Here is a 21,693-nt window from a genome sequence, read left to right on the forward strand (position 1 = left end):
TAAATTCACTGTGTTTTTCACTCAGTACTCCGCAAACACATTTTTATATGTAGAATTTCAATGTCTTGATAAAAAAAAATTCTATCTGATATATTCCACAAGGCTTCTCTCATCATGTTCATACTCCTAAGATTTCAATCTGTGATTATTTTTTAAGATTTGATGTGTTTTTCAGGGTATTATCAAAGTTACCCCAAAATAAAAATCTGATTCTCGCTTATATGGAAAACTCAAAGTCACCCAAAATATTTCAGATTATCGAATCTTTCAATTGCAATTGATAACTGATACCCCAGTACTTGTTTTAAAAATATAAAACTCTGGAAACTATCAAAGTTACCCCATTTTACGGTAGGTATTTTTTATCTTGCTCATGCTGGATACGTCAAGAATCCAGAAGAAGATGTATTATGATTTGTTTTTTTTTAGCTTAAAGAGTAGTTCTGAAACCTAGTACGCTCCTTTGAAGGGAGCATGTCAAAGAAAGCTTTATTGAAGAGAAATGTAGAACATACTAAGGAATGCTTACAAAATTTATAATTTGGGCACTACATTTTTCTGGAGCCTAGTAAGCTCCATACTCATCAATAATAGCAAAGTCAGTGTTTGTAGTTTGTGGTAAAAGTTTGATGTTGTGAACGAAAAGGTTTATCGTGGTACTCTAATGATGTTTTATAGTGCTATAGTGATGTTGCCCGCGACGTTAGAAGACGGATGGCGGCTGTGAGTCGGACCCTTTTCGGTCTGCAAAACCAACTGAATTCCAGTACAAGACCCTAGCTGACCTTGCTTAAGCTATCGTTGTTTGATGAGAGGTAGTACAAATATATAGTAAGACATGTTGAGGAAATTATTCGATAAAGTTCTTGATGATATTTGTAAACGTATGTTTTATGATTTGATAAGAGATGCGTTTAACCATGATGTTACATTATAAAGCTAGGTTTCTGTCAAACAGGAAGACGCTTCTGGAGACTGTGGCAACCTCCGCCAAAGAGGGCATAGAAAAGTGCATCATTACTGTTTTCTAAATGAAAGGTATAACCCACTGTCAAGCTCTGTCCCAAAGAGAATGGTAAATGCAAATATTTCAGGTTAATAGAAATTTTGACACATGAAGAAAGACATATAGATTTTTTTTGTGATTTCGTTCTCGATACTTTTTTCCGGTAATTCAGTTTATTGGCAAATATAATGGTAATGTCAACGTTTTGATGAAACGTTGTAGGTTTGGTGAATTATTAAATATATTTCTAAGCTGAAATATCGGGCTTTTGATTTGAATAAGTCGTAAGTTTGCTGCGATTCCTATGCAGATTCAACCTATTTAAATCGAGCGCTACATATGTTCCTTTCAAGAGGTCATGAACAAACAGTTATCGCCATTACATTAAATTAGTAACATATAGGTAAATCTTATATCCTGATATTATGCTTAGAAAAATCATACAGAAAAGCTCAAGAGATTCCAGAATATAAAATTGTATAATATACATGGCAATTTCTGCCCAAATAAACTATTGTAGTTGAAGGAGGAAATATTATAGTACAGCATAGATAGAACAGTGGTAAAGGCAGTTTATTACTTAATCAGTAGATAATCAAAAAGTAGAACACATACTTACACCAGCAGATGTATTTTCTACAGTTTTCACAAGTATATTTTAAAAGGCTGGAAATATCAAGAAACGCAAGAAAGCCTTTTAAGATTAATTATTTGAGGTTAATGAGAGGTTGGATGTATACTTTGTTTTCCTTATGTTTTATGCAATGATTACATACATCGGATTATCTCTAAAGAGATACCAGTATGCGGAATCGAGCATAATAGCAATAGGGTTAAATATCATTTTAGCAAGAAGTACAACATCTAGTAGATAAAAATGCCTGACAGATTATCTATGAAGGGACGTGGTGAAACTGCTAGTGTTTGACACAATTAACTGATCTGAGGTGTGCTTAATTTTCTTTAATATAGTTCAAATTCATGAGCAGAATGGATAAAATGAATAATTCATGATGTATTTTCATTACGACTGATCAAGTTTATTGTCTTAAAATGGCTAATAAAATAAGAAATAAGTATTTTTTTTTAGAATGGAGAAGAGGGCGATTGTAGTGAGCACAGATTTATGTTAAAAAGATTTATAATAACCAAATTTTAGGAACAGTTCATTCATATCAAAGATAGGAAGAAGGAATCTTAAATTTCTATTTAATTTGACTAAATTGGATTTGTGATAAAAAAAAATTAAAATTATATTTCAATGATAAGTTTTGTGCGCGTTTGTTCAGTGTACTGCTTGCGAAATAAACATCGCATAGCCTGTGGGAAAGCTTTGTGTTGTGCTTTCGAAACGAAAGCTTGTTCGAGCCTGCCTTCGGTTCAGATGCGCTCGCTTGAGTCAGAAAGCAGAAACCGTTAATGGTATGACCAACGCATGAATGAAATGGATGAGAATGAGGGATGTGATAGAGTGAGACAGGTACATGGTGGTGCTGAACATGGCTTCGGCACTCGCGTCGGTCGACCGGAATGGTGATTGCCATGAACAGTTGGGGAGTCAGTTTGTTAACGATTTTTGCGTCGGACGGATGTTCGTTTATATGAAGAGAATGAACGGATTTTTCGGTCAGGTTACGATTGAACCGTCGGTTTTTACTGCGGATTGTGCGGATAATGCTGCGGATACTACAGTAACAAATCTAGGAGTATGTGCACAGGACGATAGACTTCCGGCCCCTGACCTCCAAGAGATTGAGGAGAAGGTTGACTGATTGAAAAACAACAAAGCCGCTGGAGCTTCTAAAATACGGTGGAGAAGCGCTGGTGAGAGCACTACACTGGGTCATTACCAAGATTTGCGAGGAGGAAGTATTACCGGAGGAATGGATGGAAGGTATCGTGTGTCCCATCTACAAAAAGTGCGACAAGTTGGATGGCGGGAAATACCGCGTGATCACACTACTGAGCGCTGCCTACAAGATACTCTCTCAAATTTTATGCCGCCGTCTACCACCGACTGCAAGAGAGTTCGTGGGGCAATATCAGGCTGGATTTATGAGTGAACGCGCTACAACGGACCAGAAGTTCGCCATCCGCCAGGTGTTGCAGAAATGCCGCGAATACAACGTGCCCACACATCACTTGTTCATCGATTTCAAATCGGCGTATGATACAATCGATCGAGAACAGTTATGGCAGGCTATGCACGAATACGGATTCCCGGATAAACTGATACGGTTGATCGAAGTGACGATGGATCGAGTGATGTGCGTAGATCGAGTATCAGGGACACTCTCGAATCTCGCAGAGGGTTACGACAAGGTGATGGTCTTTCGTGCTTGCTGTTCAACATTGCTTTAGAGGGTGTGATTAGGAGAGCGGGGATAAACACGAGTGGAACGATTTTCACGAAGTCCCTTCAGCTGCTTGGTTTCGCTGATGATATTGATATTATTGCTCGTAAATTTGAGACGATGGCGGAAACGTACATCCGACTAAAGGGTGAAGCCAGGCGAATCGGATTAGTCATTAATGTGTCGAAGACAAAGTACATGATTGCAAAGGGCTTCAGGGAGGAATCACCGCGCCCGCCACCCCGAATTTATATCGACGGTGATGGAATCGAGGCGGTTGAAGAATTCGTGTACTTGGGCTCACTGGTGATGCCGACAACGACACCAGCAGAGAAATTCAGAGGTGCATTGTGGCAGGAAATCGTGCTTACTTTGGACTCCGCAGAACTCTACGATCGAATAAAGTTCGCCGTAACACGAAGTTAACTATCTACTGTGACAACCAGCTAGCTCAGGCACTCTAATCAAGGCTCAGGGTCGGCCAATTCACCTTATTGAGGAAGAATTACAGCCCACAACCGTGCTAAAGTGAACCGTCTCTTTCGGTGATAGCTTCCTCGGTCTCGTTCGGTGATTTTCGTTCGGGAGATCTTCTTTTCGCTCGTGGAAGGTGGATGTGTTGTCCCGATCTTCTCCATGTCACGGCGAAAATGCCGAAAGGGGATGTGAGCCGTGGTTAGCGGGCGTAATAGGGTTAGTCGTTCAATATAAATTTAATTGAATGATTGACTGATATTAATATGCCTTTTGTAGTCGCTTTTAAATGCCCTTGCTTCAGATAGGCTTGTTACGCATCCGTAACACTACAAAATGCTGATTAGACCGGTCGTCCTCTACGGGCACGAAACATGGACCCTACGTGCAGAGGCCCAATGCGCCCTTGGAGTTTACGAACGGAAGGTGTTGCGTACCATCTACGGCGGAGTGCAGAAGGAAGACGGGACTTGGAGAAGGCGAATGAACCACGAGCTGCATCAACTGTTGAGAGAACCAACCATCGTCCATACCGCGAAAATCGGGAGGCTACGGTGGGCGGGTCACGTCATCAGGATGTCGGATAGCAACTCGACTAAAATGGTTCTCGAGAGTCATCCGACCGGTACAAGAAGACGTGGAGCGCAGCAAGCTAGGTGGGTCGACCAAATGAAGGTCGATCTGCGGACGCTACGCAGAGTGCGGAACTGGACGGCTACCATGTACAGCAGAGGCCACCCCGGCCTTAGCCTGATCGGTAAGGTAAGTATAAGTTGGTTTGTGTTCGTACAACTTTATCAACTACATCGCAATATGTTCAAAAAATAACATCAAATACGATGAAAGTTATGCCTGCGCCTTTATACGATGTCATGCGTGCCTCCTTTTATTGTGGATTTAGCACCAAATTGGTGTCGAAAGTAACTTCATTGACTTCCGCTGCCTTTCTTATGCGTTAAACATAACGTCGGAAGTAGTGTGCTATATAGTAAATCTGATGCTCTATACAGCGCACTACTTCCGACGTTATGTTTAACGCATAAGAAAGGCAGCGGAAGTCAATGAAGTTACTTCCGACATCAATTTGGTGTTAAATCCTGTCCTGGCTAAATGCTGTCGAATTCACCACCACGAATCGAATGAATGAAGTGCTCAACAGAAACCTGAACACATGGTGTTGGTACTATGTCAGAAAACAACCCTAAAAAGCTGAAATGTACCATAAATCCGAATGCTCCAAAAAGTAAGAAAAGCTGTGCAGTGGAGCGTATGGGATTTTAAAACACCGTGTTTAAGTTATTGATTTCGGCCGTTATTCATCCCTGCGGGTACAACTTACATCTTCATTTGTTTATGATTTTCGATAAGTTTTACCATGCTGCCGCAACTACCGGCGATGATGAATGGCGAATTCACATTCATAAGCGCACCATTTGCATTTATATCATAAGTCTTTGCCTTCGATGCTGCCGTTGCTCTTAAACCCTTTTCATCGTAACAATAAGTAAAAATTCGAAAAGTCTGGCGCCTCCACTCGGGTAGATTTATGGATCTCTTTCTGCCGGCGATAATCTTTTACAGTTTTTTCGCCATAAATTGTGCACCGCCATGTGCATTTGCTACATTCAATCGAATATAGGCATGAGAAGTGAACGAAATATGAACAATCGTTTTGTGCTGCTCGAGAAGGGAGTATAGCGCGCGAAAACAGTTTATTAATTTATCACTTTTTGTGGCGTTCCTGAATTCGAATCAGTTTCGATATTACTGCTGCAGGGGCGAAAATGCGGTAATGGCCATTCGGCTCGCAGATAAGAGTAATTTTGAAGCGTGGAAAGCTTGCTTTTTTTAAAGATAAGACAAAACCGTATATACCATGTTAAACATGAACTACAAATTGATGTTGGAGAGCGCTCAACATATATGCAATAAAAATAAATTAATTGAATCTATTTAGCCGTACGAGTGTATCGTATGCAAAATAGCCATCATAAATTTGCCAAAAACAAGATAAACATTTTACACACCATGCAGACACAGGAATTAACACTAATTTATATGTGGCGGAAATGAGCGGGACGGAGCACCACTACGACCCACGAGAGAGCGAGAGAACGATTTACTTAACCAAGCCGACGACGAGTCACAGATGAGAAGAATCTTTTTTCGGGCGGCCGCGCGAGCGAAGAATCGTCATTTGAATAATTATTTAAACAAGCCAATTTGTTTGCACGATTTTGGTCACCAACGAGCACTCAAAGACACGCGGTCAGCCCCATACTGTGGGGACCACTAGTATGCGTGGAGTTTGGCTGCCCGAGATGGGGTCGTTTTGGTCGACGATGGTGTGAAATGACAAATAATATTAATTAGGATTAAGGAACGTGGCTATTTGGAAATTTATCACCCATACTTATCATTAAAACGACTCATTTGCATGATTCTCACGTCAGGCGGCCTCTCTCTATCACAGTGCTGCGACGGAATCGGTTGACTGAGGGGGAACGTCATTCAATGGACTGGACATACCGGTGTAGGAGCGATTCAGTTCATCAGACTCGTCACTCATGCATACCGGTGGTGGAATATTGGGTTTAGGACGGATTTGTGTAGGCCAATCTACCACTGGTTTTAAATAGGCTCGAATATGTAGGTGTATGTCCATTTCGAGCGCAAGTCATATAAATATTCAATTCATTGATGGAAAAGTTCAATTTCAACTTAAATAAAAACTAAATTAACTATATGAACCCTGTGTCTGCAATAATCTGGCATGTATTTGCGTTATTCCGATCCCATTGAGATCAATAGCCTCTGCCCAGCAACTCCTATCCCTACTTCTCAGAATGGCACCTACCGGTCTCCGAGCAACCTTATGGAAGAGCGGGTAATCAATAATCATCCCCGGTGGTTACTTAGGTCGTAGGATGACAGGGGAGGGGGGGGGGGGTGGGTGTTGGTTTGCTTTTGCCATCCGTAAAAAAAATGCAACGGAAAATAAGCAACATAATAATGCGAACCGAGACCAAGGACAACAATCCCAGCGATCAAAAAGGATTTGCGATTGGATTGCGATTCATTGGGAACACCCGCTTACTCGCCAATGTACTGAAGGACTGCAGCTTTTATCGTGATGGGCGATATGCAGAAGCATGTGTTCGGTTGGTGGCCGGTCGACGAAAGAATATGCAACAATGTCCGGTACCGACAATCTAGGGCAGAATCTAGAGTAACTAAAGCAATCGGATGTCTCTTCAGCATACGTGCAACCGTGCAGGAGCTGGAGTCAGCGTTTCCAGACGAGGGCGAGCTCGTTATAACATCTTTAAAGGACGGCTGAAGTACTGTAATAGCAGGCATTAGCGACACAGCACAATCGGATACGTGGTACGAAGTCAACGGAATGAATGGTTCGACAAGGAGTTTTGGAGGAGACCAACGCAGCAAGGGCGGTTATGCTGCATAAAGGAATCCGGCATAGCGTAGAATGTTGCGAACATAAGCGGAAACAGCCATCTCACATCTTTCGGGAGAAGAAATGCCGTCTGGAAGCAGCGGAGTGCGACGAAATGTAACTGATGTGCAGAATCACGGAAGTTCTACCAGAATCTCAACGCATCCCGCAACGGTTTTGGGCCAAGTGCCAAAATTTGCATGGATAAAGATGGTAGCCTCTTGACGTATGGACGTAAGGTGATTGAAAGGTGGAAGCTGCCAAGGAAGCTGCACTTCTATGAGCACTTGAATGGCGTGAAAAACTGGCATGGAAAACCAAGCCAACGAAGGAAACAACTAACTTGATGATTTTGTGGCTATATCGGTCTCTTTCTACTCATAAGTATAAGGGAGTAGAGATCAAAGTGGATAATGAAATGATAGATATGATAGAATTCGCTAGGTAGCGAAACAAGTGTGAAAATTTCACACTTGTTCGCTACCTAGCGAATTCTATCATATCTATCATTTCATTATCCACTTTGATCTCTACTCCCTTATACTTATGAGTAGAAAGAGACCGATATAGCCACAAAATCATCAAGTTAATTATAGAATACGGTCGATAAATCAGTACATGAAGGAAACAGCTAAAGCCCAGTTTCGTGTTCGAAAAAAATCGCTCAAAAAACTTCTTGAGCAAAAAAGTATGTTTTTCCATACAAAATCCCATATAAATTGCATTTGCAATGCGCAAAATGTAGACGCAACCGATCGTGCTCAAATTTTGCACAGATACTCAGGACCCGAAATGAAACCAAAACAGCTGTAATCTGAGAAAACGGTTCCGATGACCCACGCTAGTGTATACCGACGCGAAGTGCACACTGTTATATCGTGTACCGTAAACCGGGGTCAAATTAATCAGCGGGGTGAAATTGATCATTCGGGTACTACATTGTAATTCCATACTAGAAACTCTTAAGCGTCGTAATGATCTTAAACTTTTACGTTATCTGGTTCGTAGATGTCTAGAGATGAGTGTAGAATTTTATTTTTTTAGAAAACAGTTAGTTTTGCCTTATTTTTTTTAGGAATTTGCAATGTGTTACTCATTTATCTAAAATCATGGCTACTAAACAATCGATTGCTAATATGACTTCCCGTAAATTCTCTGTTTTAACATTTTTGTGAAGCCTTGGTTGGAAAGTTATGTAGCTAATAAGAACATGAAATAGTTAAAAAAAATGTTCATTTTATGTTGAAATAGTCATTTATTGTGACAGAAATCACTTATTTCAAATGAAATTGCCTACCTGTAGGCGTTTAAGGGGAAATTTCAAAACTTAATTTTGCATTTAAAGTAATAAATTCACTAGTTGTAAGATTTTAAACGCGTTATTCAGTTTTAGAAGGGCAAAATTAAGTTGACAAGGACATTTTCCTTTCCAAACGATGCTTAATTGTATACTGATCAATTTCGCCCCAAAGTGGCATTTCCAATTTAATGATATTAGGAGTTATTTAACTTAAAGTTTAAATTTGTTGAACAAAATTCTGTCACATGGTTCCATGGAGATCCACTGGGTACTGGTTTTACAGAATTTTTTTTGGCAATATTTGAATTGGCACTGATGTTATCCACAAAAGTTGTTTTAAAGTGATCAATTTGACCCCGGATTACGGTACTCGTGTCTCCTGGGCCACCTCAAGTACGTCGACCAGCATCAGACGAGAGAATGAACGTCCCAGAGGGCGAGAAGTGTTCCTGGCCGAAAGTCATTGGTCGCCGCCACCAGGTGATGTAAAGTGCGAAAATAAAACGTTAACCCACAGACAAACAGACGTAACACTCCGATAATTTCCATCGTACTTCGATTTAACGATCTTTTTCAAAATTTGATAGTTGGCCAACTACCCACCTGTGGCGCTCACATCGTTTTTGTTCGAGTTTGACGTTTGCTCACTACCGCCACCTAGTTGATGGTCGGCCAAACTTAGTCATTTTAGCATTGGGCGAATATGTTTCCGTGACTATGATTTGAATCGAAAAATGTTCGAAGTGTTACGTCTGTTTGTCTGTGGTTAACCCTTCTCATTCCTCTCTGTAAATATTAAAATAATCTAACCTGTGAATTAAATTATGAGTTTTTTTAGAGTGTAATTATTAGCACGCAAATCCCTTTTTTTCCATCTCTGGTTGTGTCGGAATTGAATTCGCGGAATCAAATCATAGTCAGGGATAGGGTGCGACTCAAAACTCTTTGCGTGCCGCACACTCTGCTACGAGACAGCACAACAAACTAGAAGGAGACGAGTACGCGCAATCGGTTGTGTGTTGCTCGCTTACTTTGCCGCGCGCTGGAGCTCTCCTGTCTCTCACGCTCTGTCGTATGCACTCTCTCGGTGCTTGTCTCCGTGCTTGGCACTTGGCTTGATACTACGCACGATTGGAAAAATTTCGAATCAAACGACCCATCACTTGTCAACCCTTGACAAGCTTAACAACTTTGCCAAAAACACAAACTCTTCAATTAATTTATTAATTGATTTTTTCTGTTTGGAGACAAGCGCAGTCCCAAGTACCGTGCATTACTCCCTGCGCCGTAGAGCTAGTGCTGCGATTGTCTCTCGCACAATTATGAAAGCTCTCACTCATACGTCTCTTGTCTCTCGGCAAAACGGGAGACGAGCACTTGCGATTGTGTGAAGCACACGTTTTTTTCGCACCGCACGGTGCATGCCGCCAATCCCTGATCATAGTCACGAAAACATGTTCGCCCAATGCTAAAAGAACTAAGTTTGACCGACCATCAACTAGGTGGCGGTAGTGTGCAAACGTCAAACTCGAGCAAAAACGATGCGAGCACCACGGGTGGTCAGTAGTACACCGTTTATATGGAAAAATATATAAAATGGAAACTCCTGTATACTTTTTGGGTACCATTTTGGTCCATATTAACTGTGCAAAATTTCAGATCGATCGAAGAAATTATATTTTAGCGCCCGCCATTCTAAGTTTTCCATACGATTTACTATGGGGAAAATTTGCTTCTTCAAAGAAAAATCGCTTGAGGTCACCCATTGATTCCTAAAAATAAGTCGTTGAATGATTTCTGTAGATAACTTCACGAGGAATCAGACCTCTAAAGAACGCAAAGCGATGCGACATTCGTGGAAAAAGTTATTAAGGGCGGACGGGACGGTCGAGGAAATATCCGCCATTGCTCTGTTTCTTCTAAGATGGTAATCTCAGATTCTACTTCATATAATGGGACAAAAATCTATCATTGTGTATGCTCACTTGCAGTGCATATGCTGATTGTTTTTCAGCCTCATCTGTGCGATAGAAATCGAGATTACCATCTTCAAAATCGCGAGGCAAATTGTTAGAAAGAGAGGGAAGATAGGAAAAATAACACAGCGTCCCGATTCACCTTAAGCCTTACCCGATCCATAAAATGACGAGATTTTATTATTTATTGTTATTCCCTTACATGTTAAACAACGTTTGCATGCCATTCGGTTTTCAGTCAATAACTTTTTCCACATGCCTTAGATCGCTTTGCGGTCTTCGGAGGATTTATTCCTCGTAAAATTTCCAACAGAAATCATTCATCGATATATTTTTAGGGGTTGAGAGGCAACCGGTGGAGATTTTTCTTTGAAAAAGTGATTTTCCCCATAGTAAATCATATGAAAACTTAAAACGGCTGGCGCTAAAATATAGTTTCTCCGATCGAGCTGAAATTTTGCACAGTTGATATGGGGCCAAAATGGAACTCAAAAAGTGTACAGGAGTAAAATGTCTTTTTGTGTCCCACGCTAGTGGTCAGTTGGCCAACTATCAAATTTTAAAATAGACCGTTAAATCGGAGTACGAAGCGAAATATCATAGTGTTACGTCTGTTTATCTGTGAAGCAAGTGTGGGAAGTGAGTTCAATTAGAAACGATTCTCCCGGATATACCCTGAGAGAGACAGCTTAAATGCAAATAGTTCTCTAATTGTTCCTGTACATAATTTATAGTGTATTAAATGAATTAGCTTTTCTCTTTTCCCTATTATAGTTTTTTTACTCTTTCCTTTGAATTCCATTAAATATGCTAGTTAAGGTGGCCCACACTTATATGAAAAACAAAATTTTTGAAAAATGCCAAGACTCCCAGAAGCTACGTTCAAAATTTGAGCAAAATCGATGAAGACTAAGAGGGCGCTCAAAGTGCTTGAAGTTTGTATGGAAAAACAGCCAAATGTAAGCAGGAATTTTAAGTTTTCGATTTTTCCCGCTTGGTGGCGCTGTAAGCGCTTATAGATAAAACCCTTTGGTATTATTGTAGGTGACTATATACCATACAACTTTGTCAAAGACCGCAAAGTGATACGGACGCCTGTTGAAAAAGTTATACCCTAGGTAAAGTGAGGTGAGAAAAACAACATATTTTTCCAGTACATGTAGGGGTAGGCGGGGCATAATGAGCAGCTTAAGCATTTTGCCACCAAATCCAGTAAATTAAGTACAATCAATGTGTAATTTTAACGTTCAATCCTCAATTGAACCTTAACTGACAAAAGCTAATCGTTGAAATTCCGAATAAAGTTATATATGTTATAGAATTTTATGTTTTTAAAAACGTATAAAATCGCGAGTTGCGTTTTGGGGGTGGGGCATAATGAGCACCCTAGTTTTGTACACAATCAAATGCTAATTGACTATACTTGTCAATGATAAAGCATACCGGCAACAATCAATGAGAATTTGAAGGGATTACGGGGTTTAATTTGTAGGGAACTGTGAAAATCCAATAAGTCTTCTATTGAGGAATTTTTAAACGGAGATAATATACAGAACAGATACTGAAATTTTAAAGCTAATAAATTGAAAGTTACAGACAAAACCTTACTGGTCATGGGTTTGATTCCCAGCCCCGGCTCTTGCAATTTTTCGTCAGTTGCTCTTCCCCTGAGAGCGGCTGACACTGACCCTCTTCTGAGCCCCGTGGCTCAAACGGACACGGATACCTGGATATCGGTGAACTGCTACTCATAATGGACCCCCAATCGGACTGGAAAGGAACAACGGCCATCCATCATCCTTGTGCTCACCATTCTACCATGTATAGAGTAGCAAAATGAAAGCAGCAGAAAGGCAACCAGTTCGATAAAGTGGAATAGAATATACATCTAGGCGCTGTACACAATGTAAGTGCAGCTGTCAAATGAAATCGCTCACGTAGTGCCCTAGTGGACAATAGAGCTGTAAATTAGGTTAAGTGATTAAGAATAAAAAAAAAACTTTACTATATGCATCAAAACAGACAAAAACCAAAATTAAAATTTGATTATTGAAGATGTTTATCATTTTCATTATTTTTACACTAGTTGCTCATTCTGCCCCACCCTACTACCAACTCTTTGAAGCATATTTTTTTCAACAAAATAATTATACAAATAGTTGAAAAGTGTTACATATACATTTCATTGGCCTAGGGAACATCAAGAAAATCGATAGATGCCCACTAAGTTGTGATTTCGATACCCAAAACCTTATTTTAGGTCACCTGATTCTTATAATATTTTCCCAGTACATGACCACTTTACGCATTTTGAATAATTTTCCAAGGTAAACGGATTTTTTGACTAATGTTTTGTCATCAACTCATATGATTTTAGATAATAAAGCTACAATCAAGCAATTTGTTTTGTTAATTTAAAGATTTACAGTGAAAATACAAGGTGCTCATTATGCCCCACCTGCTCATTATGCCCCGCCTACCCCTAATAAGGAATTATATCAATAATGAAATCTCAATATTTCGGCTCACTTTGCCTTGGGTTTAACATTTTTCACAGGCTTCGGATTACTTTGCGGTCTTCGACAAAGTTGTTTGGTACATAGTCACCTACAATAATACCAAAGGGTTTTATCATTAAGCGCTTACAGCACCACCTAGCGGGAAAAACCAAAAACTTAAAATTCCTGCATACATTTGGCTACGTTTTCCCATACAAACTTCAATTAGACGTGACAAATATTTGGCCAAACAAGCCCAACAAATGACCAACACAACATGAAGCATGGCAACCTCGGCACTGCACTGTTTTGATTTTGTATGGGATTTTGACGTTTCTTGGCCTTGTTGTTTACAAAATTTCTAGAAGAGTGAAACAGAAGGAGAGAACTTCGTGCAGTGCGGACTACAATGGCAAATATTTGTATTGTGTTTTTCGTCCAACGAATGATCTGTGCTCGAATCTGCGTAGAGCACAGATCATTCGTTCTAGCAGATAACTCCATTACCTTATCTATTTATCTTTGTCTGGTATCCTGATAAGGGGGCATCCATTTAGTACGTCACGCTAAAAACGGAAATTTTCAACCCCCCCTCCCCCCTTCGTACGGGTTTTTCCTATACTTAATACATTGCTTGTCACACTTTTCAGAACTCCCCCTCCCCCCTCTAAGCGTGACGTACTTTATGGATGCCCCCTAAGACGTCCTAGGGTTAGGATCTAGCCTAGGATAAGACCATTGAGCGCGCCAATGAACTCTAGGCTTTTTCCAGTCAGGCTTATTCTGCGCGGCGTGTGAGGTGAGACGGACGGTTTCACGTGACGTGAGACGACTAATGTAAATCAAATGGGGCGAGTCGACTTTTGTCACCTCATTCGACTCGTCTCACCTCACACGCCGCGCAGAATAAGCCTGAGTGACTTCATGGATCACTGAAGCCTCACGGTGTACTCGAGGGGCACGTGGGGCAAGCAGAAGGTCTGCAAGTGGCTGCATCTGACGACATCAGACTTTTCAATCAGGGAATGGAAAGATTTTTATAGCAATAAAGAAAAAAAAAAAACAATTGAATTTTATTTCATCATTTATTTTCCAATTGAGTTGAATCTAATGGTACAGTTTTGCCGGTTGATGGAAGCCTTCAAAGTGTGATAAATCGCATTGTAAATTCCTGGCCAGATTTTTCTGAAATGAAAAGATTTTGTTTTACAAGATTTACCTATTAGTGGAAGAATGTGTTACCTGTAAATGCATCAGCACTTTCTAGGTGGGCAAATTGGTCCCGGAGTTGGAGGACAGCATGCATTGTTGAAGAACGTTGTTCCCGTGGACATGCAGCAGTACTCCTTGGCGGGCGGAACCGGCACAATCTGGGGCTTCGGTTGACAAACCATCGTAGTACAGTACTCCTTCGGTTCTACAATGAGTCGCTGCGTACAAACGACCTTGGGATCCGGCACCGTCCGGCTGTAGTAGATCACTTTCGGTTCGGGGACAATCCGTTTCTTGAAGATCACGCACGGTTCCACGATGGTCTTCGGTTGGTAGATGAGTTTGGGTTCAACTATGGCCTTGGTCTGCGGCAGGACGTGCTTGTCGATGACGGTCCGGGTGCAGTTGATGACTTTCTTCTGGGACACCAGTCGTGGGGGCTGTTGAACCGTTATGAACCGTGGACCACAGGTAGGCGGAGGGCAACCGGTTGGACATTGGGGCATGCACGCCAGTTGACCGGCACTGAAGCTGCGAGGTTCGCAACAAGGATCGCATGGGCCGCAGGGAGGCTTTGGTAAGGGAAAAAGCAGAATGTAATGCTAGAAGTAGAAGAACAGTGAAAAACTTACACAAGGTCCACATGGGCCACAGGGACCACAAGGACCACAAGGTCCACAAATTGGTCCACAGCATGGGTCACACATTCTTGTTAATTTCTTTCTCCTGGTGTTCAGAACTTCTTCAGTTGCTTCAGCGGATTTTTTTACTGGTGATCTTGATATCTTAAATTTTTTAGTTTTGTTCACTTGAATTTTGCGTCTGCTCTCTTCCGAATCTGAACGTTGAATGACACGGGGAAAAAAATTAGCGTTGTTGATAGAAAAAGTAATTTTCTCCTTGGTAACGCCTGATAGTCCTAGGAAACCAGGAAACCTATCAATTTCTGACACCGCTTGCTGTTTTTAAAATTAGAAAAAAATCACTTTCATTCATTTTGTCATTTCGATCAGTAGTTTTTGTTTTCAAAACAAAGTTTGTCAAAAATGTTTCGACTTATTCGAAACGTAAGCGCAACTTCTACCAAAATCTCAAGAAATTTTTGCTCTGATCCTCAAGTATATGTTCTTCAGGTAAAATGTTTCCATGTTCAATACGCTAAATGCTAACTAATTTGAACAATTTTAGAATATGTATGCTTCCAAACCATCGATTCGCAACCAAGTAAAGACAGAGAACTTTAAATCATATGAAAACCTAGGAAAAGTAAAGAAATTCATTTTTCGCGAGCAATACCCCAACGAAATGGTAAGATTCTGATTTGTGTTCTGAAAACTGCATTTTGTAAAACGTCAATTCATCTCAGGGCTTGGGTCCCATTCCGACTATTGATGAAGGTGCTAAATTTGGGGAGTACAAGAACCCAGAATACTATTCGTACCACAACTATTCGTATTACGACTTTGAATTGGGCATCCAGTGCATGCATCTTCCCCAACCTTGCGCAGTGGGTGAGAACGATCTGTTGACAATGGTGCGGAAAACCTGTGTTGGTGAAGTCGAAGACCACTCGGGCCGTTGTTGTCCACCGCCAAGGTGCTCCGTGGAGTGCATGAAAGAAACCAATTCCGACGAAGTTGATGACACGGAACCCGAGCAAAGGCGGATAAGAAAATGATAACAAGTTCTGTTACCTGGTTATCATTCGTTTGATAATTGAGTTTGTTATCATTTAGGTTGAATTAAGAGCCAACATAACAAAAATGATAACTCATATTTACTTCTCGAATACCAAAATGATAAGAAGTTAAGTTATCATTGAGTTCAAGTTGATAACTAATTGTGTTATACAATATTTTGTTCACCATTTCATCTAGTTATCAACATGAAAAAATACATTTGACTGATAACTGGTTTTGTTATCAATTAGTTATCATTTAGAGCTATTTTATCGACCAAAGTAGTAAAAATCTACTTTACCGACATCGTCACCTATTGAAAAAAGTTTCTTGTAACTTACAACCAATGTTTTCGACTATTGCGCCCAGGCGGGTCTCGAACCCTGATCGAGTGATTGTCGGTCGCAGCCGATAGCCCCTATACCAACGGGACTCATTGAGAGTGAGAGTAATAAAAGGCTACGCTTTCGTGCTGCAGTCGCATTGTAGGTGGGAAGCGGAATCTATTTTTAGATTCGAGATTCATTAGACTCTCAGTTTTGGGAAAGCTTTGAAATGTGCGTTTGGAAACAGATAACATATTTTGTTATCACTTAGTATTTTTATGTTATCGCGATAGACCAAAATTATCGATAACTAAATTTGTTATCATCTGGTTATCATCAATTGAAAAAGATGATAACAAAAATAACAAAATGATAACACCGATAACACAATTTATTATCAAAGTGATATCACTTTGTTATCCGCCTTTGCTCGGGAATCGAAACCGAAGTCGGAGAAAGGTGGGACTACTTGTGGACAGCCTAAAAAAGATTCAACGGATGGAAAGTGTACAGCAATCGAAGGTGAAGCTAAACAATCTCTGGAAGAAAAAGAATCTGTTAAAGATTCCGGTCCTGCTTGTGGAAATAAAGATACTGAAAAGGACAACTCTGAAACATGTGGAAAAGCAGATAAATAAATTTGTTGTAATATAAAAATTTATATTTGAACTCTTATACCAGAACAGTTTGTGTCCACCTAGGCATATTTTTTTTTATACAATGAGAAAATCTGCTGATCAGATACCCAAGAGGAGACTTGGGTCCCGAGGGTACGCCCGTTAGGGATGACTTCGAGAAGGAAGAGACCGTACATGAGTAGAGTAAAGTGGGGCAAAAGTTCGAGTGGGGCAAGAGTTTCTTTTTAAGTTTTTGAGCTCAATTCAAATGATTTCTTTCCGGTGTAAAGGTTGTTCGAAGCCTTTTAGAAAAAGAGTCTTTCACTCCAAAAATTATGGAAATTGATCAATATTTCGAAAAATTATGACAAAATGTTGGTTTTTGATCAAAAAATTGTAACATGCCATGGTCCTTCCAACGCATGAAATGAAATTGTAATGAAATCGAATTCGATATTTTATTTTAGGGCGTAACTAGGTATATTTTGAAGATGCTTTTGCATGTATAACTTTTTGCAAAAAAGTTTTGGAAATCATATTTTACATATAGTGGGGCAAAAGTTCGAATTGTGGGGCAAAAGTTCGAGTCGTGTGGCAACTTTAGGTAAAAACCTAAAATTGTGCAAAATATACATATGATCTCTAAGAATGATGGAATTAGCAAGAAAATTCGATCAAAGTTGAAAAAAAATTGTTTTATCTGGATTTGGCGGAAAACTACTAATTTTTGGGGTATTAAATTTAACCCTGATTTGGGTAAAATCCAGATCGAACTTTAAAGTGTATTCCAGTTCCAACATAAAATATTAAGTGGTTTCAGATATTCATATTACCAAAGTGTCAAAATAGTGTGCTACGGTTAGCGAAATTCCACAAACACTAGATTCGAACTTTTGCCCCAGTGGTGGGGCAAGAGTTCGAATAAGACACACACATACAAAAAGTGTTATAACTCAAAAATGATAAGACATTTGGCGTTACTTTGTTCAGCAAAATCTTAGCTCATGGATGGTAGAATCACCACACGGTATTCATTTATTTTTATCTGCTTCGATTTTTTGAAAAAAGTTGAATTTTCAACTAGGGTCGAACTTTTGCCCCACCTTACTCTACTCTCTATTGGTAAGCATTCCCCAGCTATCGCATTAAGTTGTCCTCTCTCCCCTCCTGGAAGCTACCGCATATCTCCTGCATACTCGACCTTTGCTCCGCGGAGCGTGGGCATTCGAAGACCATACTCCGCGGTCTCGTCGCAGTCTACGCATTCTGGACTTGCGGGAGAACCTGCATGTCCAAATCTGCACGTTAAGACCGCTCAGCACTAAAGTGCATAATTTCCAGACTACTCCAAAAATGTGTAACCCTTGCACATTCACAAAATCATCTCCTGCGTCCGCAAAATCGTGAAATTCGCAAAAAAAAATGTATGGCAGCTAGGTTTACTAGTGACCTTGGTAAACAAAATAAATATCGAAATTACGCATCAAGAAGAGTGTACGAGCTGTTATTTTAGAATGTGTAACTGTTACACATTTTCATGTCTGGAAATTATGCACTTATGAGTAGGCCTTACACATTTTAGGTGCTGAGCGGTTTTAGCGTGTGTGCAACCTGAAGCACAAATGGCCTGACAGAAACTGTGTCAAGTGAAAGTTCTCCTTGCCATAGGACCCAGTTGTCCATTTAGATACGCTTGGTATGAGCCTGTGTGTCCATTTACCCTTGCAGAAGGGAGTCGTAAAAAGATTCGAAATAGTAAAAATCCATTCAAAAGGTGGATGATTATTCTTTCTATAAACGCTGCCGCAGTCACATGACCATTCCAAGCAACGAAAACCATTTAACAAGAGATTTAACTAACTTAGTATTTATTTCAATCTTTAAAAGTGAGTTAATGGCGATCAATTTTTAAACACAATTTCAACATCGAAGAGACAAAGAGCAGCTAGTCTGTTGACTTGTATAAGATTGCGTTTGTGCTCAACTTTTCATTATGTTTTATTTTTTTTTCAACTTTTTACAACTTTGTGAGATATATTATAAAAATGATCATTATTCAAAAGAAAAACTAAAAAATCACGTAGGAACAATAACAATATGGCAACACTGTCCTCAGGGAAAAGACACATGATATCATATTAAAAATGTGTTCAGAACATTAGAAGTAATGATACCTCATCCAAAAATATAAAGGATTTAGTGGGTTTTCAAGGTTTGAAGGGGTTGTTTATACCTACTACATTCATTATCTTATATCGAAAGATAGAGCAAAAGGGTCAAGACCCGAAAATTCGGTAATATTTTTCTGCATGATAGGGTCTGGGACCATTTGGGCAGGAGCACCTATTTTGGGCACTTGCTGCTATAACTCAATCAATTATGAACCGATTGACTTGATTTTTGAAACACGATCAGGAAGGCGCAGTATCTAGCTATGTTCTAAAATTCAACTAAATCGGATTGAAATTGGCTTGCTTATAGCAGCAAGTGCCCAAAATAGGTGCTCCTGCCCAAATGGTCCCAGACCCTATTATCTGCAACTTTGCCGAGGATACCCTTTAGTTTTCTTGGCTTATTTATACAACCGATTTTTTATCTAACTTTTGAGTAAACATACACAACTTATCAGAAGTTGGTCCTAAAAATATGTAACAACTTTGCAGAACATTGCATTATATTATTTCCGCGTTAGGTGGTTCTTCGACTCGATCGAAGTGCTTAGAGATTGTGCAAGTGCAGTGCAGTGCAGTGGTGTGAATTTTTCGACTGTGCAGTGGAGTGACTTTGTACTTTGTTCGATTGAGCTTCCCACCTCGATCGTTAGTGCGAGTGTCAGTGCAATTTGTGACCAATTATGCCTGACCTCCGAACGCTCAACAAGCAGGAGCACCAGCTGCGGAAATCGCTGGAAGGAATTCAACAGTTCGTCAGTGGTTTCCAAACGAAGCGAGATGCGGGACAAGTGAGCGTTAGATTGGAAGCGTTGGACAAGCTATTCAGTCAGTTTCTTGAGATCCGAATGCAAATCGAGTTGCTTTTGGAGGATGCGATTAAGGATGGCGATGACGAAAAAACGCTCATGCAGCAAAATGACAAAATACGGTAGGACTTCGAAAACGTCTACTACGCTCTGAAGTCCGAACTGCTGGCTTTCCTATCGATTGGATCCAGTACGTCGAAGAGCTCCACGCTTCAAGCCCCGGATGCGCAAGTAGGAACCCAGTTTGCAAAGGTGAAGCCTTCCGTTCAGTGGAAGGATCTTCGAATGGGTGCTGTGCCGTGACAGCTTCCGGAGTCTTATACACGACAGTAACCTCCTCACGGAAGTGAACAAGTTCACCTATTTGAGGTCTTCGTTGTCCGGTGATGCGCTGCAGGAAATAAACTGCATTGATTTGTCTGCAGCCAATTACGCGGTGGCGTGGAAGGCGTTGGAGAGCCGGTATGAAAATAAGAAATTGATTGTCATGGCGCACCTCGATTTGACCTCGATGCTCTCTTCGCCGTGGAGACGCTCAGAAGGGAAGGCTACGAGGAACTCAACCGGTTGATCCGCGCTGTCGAGAAGAATCTGCAGATGCTGGAAAAGATCGGCGAAAAACCTTCGGATTGGAGCACGATTCTCGCCTATATGGTTTGTTCCCGATTGGACATGGCTACCCTGCGCCACTGGGAAACCCATCACAACAGCAAGGAAGTTGCACAGTATCCCGCTGTGATGGACTTTCTGAAGAGTCACTGCTCCGTTCTACAGTCGATCGGTTGATCGCTCCATCAAGGCCTACGGTTCCCATCCAGCAACGACAACTTCGTCCAGCAGTGTGCAATACATCCTTCAAGTCCGCTCTGAAGTGTCATTTCTGCAGCGAGCCACGACACTCTGTATTCCAGTGCGCAAGATTCCAGCGGATGAGCGTGGCGGAGAGGATTGAGGCTGCAAACAGGTCATCAGTGCCATCAGAAGCATCATACACTGCTGCACTCTGAAGCGCCCAGATCCTCCGTTTCACCCACGCAGTCAAGACTATCGACAGTCAATCCACAACCTAGACAGCCACAATCCAAGCCGCCAACACCGAACCAACAGACACTGCACTGCTAACACTGCAAACACACCAGACTCACCCACTCAGTCAGTCACAGAACACGCCACCACAAGCCAAACACATGTAGCTCTCCCAATAACACCGACACAAATCATCATTCTCTCGACCGCACTAGTCAGCATTCAAGACCGCTACGGCAAACCCGTGGTAGCACGAGCTCTGCTCGACTCGTGTTTGCAGCATTGTCTCATGACGAAAGGTTTCGCTAGCCAGCTGAATCTAGACGAAACGCCAGTCTACCTGTCGATTCAAGGCATTGGATCGTCGCAAGCAGTGTCGACAAGGCTGATTACCGCTGTAATTCGTCCAAGGTCGCCGAACATATCGTCGTACGTCGAGGAGATGTCATTTCACGTGTTGCCGAAGCTGACTCTGTCATTGCCGACTGCAAGCTTCTGTGTCACAACGTGGAATCTTCCGAATCCCTTGCTGCTAGCGGATCCCAAGTTCTTCGAGATGGGTCCATTGGCGTATCTAGGATTTTTTCCTAGGGGGTGCCTAGGGGGTGCCAGTTTCAGTGACTTCCAGGTTATTTTGTTTTTTTTTTGTAAAGGAAAATATCGATCCACACTCAATTTCTTAGTGGAAAAAATTAGCCCGGAAATTTAAACGCACTGTATTTTAAAGAACAGTTTTTTTAATCGTTGTACTAATTTAACACTTTCTCCGCTATGTGAAGTTTGAAAACTTG

The 21,693-nt window shown here is 40.9% G+C and overlaps 2 protein-coding genes across 2 annotated transcripts in view; one reads left to right on the forward strand and one right to left on the reverse strand.

Annotated features, from left to right (window-relative positions):
- LOC134288187 (uncharacterized) overlaps nt 1-21,693 on the forward strand; it is a 504,266-nt gene that overhangs the window by 449,511 nt on the left and 33,062 nt on the right. The window lies entirely within an intron of this gene.
- On the reverse strand, nt 14,305-15,124 carry LOC109424249 (DBF4-type zinc finger-containing protein 2 homolog). Its single transcript, XM_029878550.2, has 2 exons — nt 14,907-15,124; nt 14,305-14,846 (listed from the first exon to the last, which is right to left on the reverse strand). Exons 1-2 carry the CDS (start codon nt 14,979-14,981, stop codon nt 14,316-14,318), a joined length of 606 nt encoding a protein of 201 aa, XP_029734410.2. The 5' UTR covers nt 14,982-15,124; the 3' UTR covers nt 14,305-14,315.

Source organism: Aedes albopictus, chromosome 2, assembly GCF_035046485.1.
Source record: "Aedes albopictus strain Foshan chromosome 2, AalbF5, whole genome shotgun sequence".
NCBI classification, from domain to species: domain Eukaryota; kingdom Metazoa; phylum Arthropoda; class Insecta; order Diptera; family Culicidae; genus Aedes; species Aedes albopictus.

Bases quoted from the DNA above. Each gene is read 5' to 3' on its own strand.
- LOC109424249 (XM_029878550.2), bottom strand. From the start codon at position 14,981: ATGTGTGACCCATGCTGTGGACCAATTTGTGGACCTTGTGGTCCTTGT. The intron at 14,847-14,906 runs GTAAGTTTTTCA...CCCTTACCAAAG, and splicing joins GTGGCCCATGTGGACCTTGT to CCTCCCTGCGGCCCATGCGA.